This window comes from Ochlerotatus camptorhynchus, unplaced genomic scaffold, assembly GCF_037179485.1.
Source record: "Ochlerotatus camptorhynchus isolate MF236.1 unplaced genomic scaffold, CSIRO-AGI_Acam_v1.1 ptg000277l, whole genome shotgun sequence".
Taxonomy (NCBI): domain Eukaryota; kingdom Metazoa; phylum Arthropoda; class Insecta; order Diptera; family Culicidae; genus Ochlerotatus; species Ochlerotatus camptorhynchus.
Window position 1 is genome coordinate 1,459,085 of NW_027040766.1, and position 5,395 is coordinate 1,464,479.

The following is a 5,395-nucleotide window of genomic DNA, read 5'->3' on the forward strand; positions in this document are numbered from 1 at the left end:
ATAATTATATCGGAAATTTTGATGATTTGGACTTAGGTAGCATTACTGCCCCTAGTATGTATTTTTTGCAGAAATCATTAATCGATATGATTACTGGTAAATTGGTAACAAATCCCATATTTGATGCCATTCAAACTGAAGCTAAATTTTTGATTAATATGTAATAACTTTGAAATTGAGTACTGGATTTTAAATCATTAAATATTTTGAATTGGAATGCTCGATCTCTTAAAGGTAATGAAGGCGAGCTTTTTAACTTGTTGAAAGGGAGTTTGGGAGTTTTGGATTGGGTCTTACTAGTTCTATTGAGAATCAGGTTGCTCGGGATTATCTGAATATTTTCTGCAGGATTTTTTTTATGATTCCTGGGGGACGAAGTAAGATCTATAGCTAAACAAATTCAAAATATGAAAGCTCCAGATGATCATGGAATCCTCATCAAAAACTCCTTGTATTTCATGGTAAAATTATTTAACATAAGTTTCCATTTGCCATACTTCCCTGATAAATGGAAACATTAAAAGTTGTTTCAATTTGAAGCAATTTTAATTCGTTCAACAAATATGAAGTCTGGGATTGCTCTTCTAGAAAAGCATTCAACAGTGTTTGGCATAAAAATTCTGGAGGAGGCATGGTAATTAGCTACACCAATGCGTCTGGCACGCGGGCCGCACGTTGTACAGCGCTGGTCTAAACCGTGCTTAATATAGATGCGGAAAACTCGCAACGTCTACTCATAGGTGCCACGAAAGAGGCGAGATTTGTTTGTATGTTGATAAATAAGTGGGTAAGTTTGCTATACGTTATATTTTTTTTATTTTTTCCTAGATTTGATTTCCGTCGATCTTGTTTTCCGTGCTGAGCACCAATGTTACCAACGCCAATGCTATCATCTATCGACCCATCAACTCATGAACCGGGGACCAACGGCTTTACTTCCCTTCCGAAGGAAGGTGTGATCAGAGACGTTATTATGCCTCAGAACATCCTGGCGGCGCCGACTGGAATTGAACCTAGGCCTGCTGGGGTGAGAGGTAATCACGCTTACCACTACACCACCGGCGCCGCTAGTAAAGTTACATTATTTGCAATGTAGCTGGCTGCGATTGAACCCATGCCCCCTTCTGCTCGCTCCCAACAATGAAAATAAACAATTTCCGAATCATAATTTATTATCACAACAATAACAAAAGCTCAGCTCATCGCAATTTAAACGGCGTTGCTCAAGATCCAGGAACGGTGCGAAGACACACGAGCGAATACATCAGGAGCTCCCAGACCGCAGGGAATACCCCATGACACGACTCCCTGCTGGTTGCCTCCATGCACCAATGGACCGCCGGAATCTCCCATGCACATACCCTGACCGCTTGGGCTCAACGAACAGATGGTGTTGTCGAAGACACGGGCAGCGTTGGCAACCGAGTGACGGCTACGGCAATCAGCCAGAGTGATGATGCTGGTGCTCAGCCATTGCAGATTGTTTGGAATACCGGCATTGGCTCCCAATTGACCCCAGCCGGAAGCCAGAGCACCACCGGCAGTGTTAATGAAGGTAGCTCCCAGACCAATTGGTTGAGCAAGGTTGTTGAATGCGATAACCGTCGCGGTCTGCACCAGCGAAATATCGTTGGCGAGAGTGTTGGCGTTGTACGATCCGTGGTTGATGATGCGAGCCGAATTGTGAGCAACGCCACCGCTGTTCAACAGGTGAGTTCCGACGACTACACGAGTGTTGGCCAAAGTGCGTCCAATGGTGCAGTGAGCAGCTGACAGAACATAACGGTTGTTGACGATCGAACCACCGCAGAAGTGAGCGTTGGCAGATGAACGGAGCGAAATCTGGTACGGGAACTGTCCGGAGGCGGCATTCTGGCCACCGACGATACGACCTTCCCATTCAAGGAATTCCGCTGGGAGAGCTACAAATAAACAAAAAACAACGGATTGAATTTCTCGGTCTCGCATTGACCAGGTTCCATGCAATACTCACTGGTGCCGAAGACGGCGACCGCTCCAACGAACACTAACAACAAACTCAGACGATTCATGTTTCTTCTACTCTTTCAATTCGACTCAGAATGAAGAAGATCTTCCAAGGTGAGTGCTTTTATACGAAGTAGCCTTATCGGTAGCAGCATCGATAAGACAACCGTAGGTTGTAAACGAGAAATCGTTGACCAGTCGATTTGATTTATGAGGGTTATGGGTATTTTTGAAATTTTAAATCTACACAAAATCTTGCATTGGGTGATTTTTTGTTGGGTGCACAGGGCTTTCCAAATATCAGAATAATTTGAAAGCAAACAACGATGGAGTTGTAAAACATCTCAGCTCCCGTATTCGATAAGATAGTCAAAATGATTATCGATTCATCAATTGTCCTATCATTTCGTTGTCACTTCTGTGGTTGTCACTGATAAAAGTCCAGCTAATCAGATCTGCAGACTCAAAGCATGCCGTCAATTAGGCGTTTTGGACAGGAAACCGCATAGAACTAAACATTGCCTGGGAATACCAGTCCTTTATCGGTAGTTTTTCAGTCAGCGGAAGTAGACGGTCGTTTATCTTATTGTTAACTACGGTAAGATTCATGGATTTTTTTGGAACAATTTTCTGCATCATAATCATGGGCAGATTCACTTTTCGCAAACCCTCATCCGATATTTTCCCAAATCCGACTTTTCTACACCCAAACGAATTCCGTCTCATGAACAAAGCTCTATTTTTTAACTTAAACTTCTCAACAGAACTTCTTCTCGATTTCTCAATATAAATAGGGCAGAGAACTACTTCGGCCTAATCGCCCATTTTGGGCCTATCGAGCAGAAAACTTCAAATAAATCCATGATTTCAGAGTTATCGAGGCAAGTTATGCGTTTGCTATGATACTTTAGTTAATAAGCTACGGAACAAAGTCCATGAGAACGCGTGATATGAAGTTTTGCATCCAATATTATTAAATAAAAAATGAAGCGCTTTGACCGAATCAATGTTTTGCTTCATCCGATAGGCCGAAGTGAATTAATTGGCGTTTGAATGGCGTTTCAATGCATTAGGCCGAGTTTAAAATCCGTAGGCCGAGTTTGGCGTCAAGAAGCAGTGTTAGACTTTTGACAATATCTCAATGATTGGTTTCTCTTTATCAAAGCTTGCGGTGCATACGGAAAGTTAAATAAATTTTGAAGCCATCAGTAATGATAACATTCCGTTTGGTGCTAAACAGTGCTAGATTAAGATAGACTAAGTGCGGGTTGTGCTTAATAGGCCGGAAATGGGGTAGTTAACCCTACTACCCATCACCTTGATTTAAATCACATTTTTCGTTTCAAGCCTTAGTTAATCAAATAAAAAATCACAATTTTGTTGTAAAAGACAGATATTTTCAAATGCACCAATGGCATAAAAATATTTTTTTTTAAGATTTTAGCATCAGAAAAATCAAAAGCGTAGTGGTTTTTTTTTTTACACGGTGCATATTACCCATGTAAAAAGACCTGAGTTTATGACCAACACTGTACCAAAACATCCGCAATACTTCGAATGATTATTGCATTGCTCGAGCCCTTTAACAATATGCATTCGAATTTCGGACGAATTTTCTTATGGTTGAATTCGTCGTCAGATGTTGAACCTCCATTTGACTATCATCCAAATACAGGATGATTTTCGTTTGAAAATTAACTATAAAACATACGGCACTCAGAGGACAAACATTTAAGAATAGTGTGACATGCAAGTGCTTTTAATTAGATTTATAATTTGATTATCTACAATTCCATACTGAATAGCCATAATTAGCCATTCCATTATGGATACAAAAAATTTTCGTGTTGGAGAAAATCTCCTCCACCACGAACTAGCCAAACATTGGTTTTCATCCTTTACCTATGTTCGTAACAGCTCTGATAGCGATGCATATGCTTCCACCTCGTTTGTCAGCTCAGATCAGCAAATGACGTTCGATAGAATTATTTACATCATCGTTTTGAATGATTTGCGTTATGGGGCTGAACCAATTCCATACGCATTTCCATTTAGTATGACAGTCATTCTGCAGAGAGCATTACGGATTTCAACGGAAGACCCTATCCCTTCTCATAACAAGTTTCATCCTGTATTCGAGAGGAAAATCATCTGATTTCAAAACAACCGTCATCCGGTTGCAGCTATCATTCGAAAAACCGATTTCGGTGTTTTGTTTTGAATGGTCTGAGGTTTCATTCGATCAGAGGATGATGTTTGTGTACAGTGAAGAAGGTCCGCACCCTAGTATTCTTAAAATGAAGGGAAAGTCTGTTTCTTCAAATGATGACGATTTTGCTATAGATTAAGTTGTAATAATTTAGGATCCAATTTTTCCGGTTTTTTACGACTTCTCTTTGGAACGATCAATGTAGCTCAAACGAAAGATATTTGAAGGTAACCGTAATATATACCAGGGTTCCCTCAATATGATTATTAATTACGGCTTAAATGCCTAAGAAAACTCCAATGATCCGAAGAACAGCGAATACTCTCATTCCAAATCCATGAGAAATATGATTTATTAGATCTTCATTTGTTTCTTAGCAGAACAATTCCAGGCCAAATAGCAAGACAATAATTAATTTCACATTCACATTAATCATTCACATTTTTACAAAAATTCGGCCATTTTGCTTGTTGTTTTTTTGACGTAGAACTACGTCTTTGATTTCTATATGGGGAAGAGCTGCCAGGTGGTTTTATAAAAAATCTGTATCAATCAAAAATAGTGCATACAAAATAACCTTAAAAAGTGCTTAACCACCTATTTGGGCTATCGTACGAACCATACGGGATATAATTGCGCCATTTGTGATACCGTCCGTACTTATTTATAAGAGTGATATGAAGCCGTTTGAAAATTTATGGAGATTTTAGTTTCTATTCATTATCTTCCTGATAAGCAGTTTTAAATGCAAAAAAGTGCACGAGTTCATTACTATTTGGTATTTTTAATATAGATGAATACAATTAATTATATCATTTGTGTGGTAGTTACACCAAAAAGTCGAGAGATGTCGCCCCGCCAGTGCTGGTAAAATCATTTTTGCAGTATGGAGAATATCAGAAAATCCGCAATTTCTTACGAAATACATTTTCAATGCAAGTAAAATGTTTACGAGTACTTGTATTTGTACCATTTTAATGTGCTCGGGCACTTTTCTTGTATACATGCTTATATTGGAAATATTCAATTAATACTGTAAATCCCCATACAATCAAAAACGTTATTTTGTTTTTATAAATTTTGAATTTTTTTTCTCAAGCATTTTATAAAAATCTGTTTAAATCTGTATTGTAATTTAAAAATCTGTGATAAATCTGTATTCTGTATCGGGTCTGTATTAAGATTAAAAAATCTGTATAA

General features: G+C 38.8%; 1 protein-coding gene across 1 annotated transcript; it reads right to left on the bottom strand.

Annotated features, from left to right (window-relative positions):
• Positions 1 to 1,154: 1,154 nt before the first annotated feature.
• On the bottom strand, positions 1,155 to 2,097 carry LOC135706286 (chymotrypsin-2-like). Its single transcript, XM_065227850.1, has 2 exons — positions 1,994 to 2,097; positions 1,155 to 1,922 (listed from the first exon to the last, which is right to left on the bottom strand). The coding sequence occupies exons 1-2, from the start codon at positions 2,049 to 2,051 to the stop codon at positions 1,210 to 1,212; spliced, it is 771 nt and encodes a 256-aa protein (XP_065083922.1). The 5' UTR covers positions 2,052 to 2,097; the 3' UTR covers positions 1,155 to 1,209.
• Between the last annotated feature and the right edge of the window lie 3,298 nt (positions 2,098 to 5,395).

Coding starts and splice junctions, on each gene's coding strand:
- LOC135706286 (XM_065227850.1), bottom strand. CDS start 2,051: ATGAATCGTCTGAGTTTGTTGTTAGTGTTCGTTGGAGCGGTCGCCGTC. Junction 1,923..1,993: donor GGTCGCCGTCTTCGGCACCA/GTGAGTATTGCA, acceptor GTTTATTTGTAG/CTCTCCCAGCGGAATTCCTT.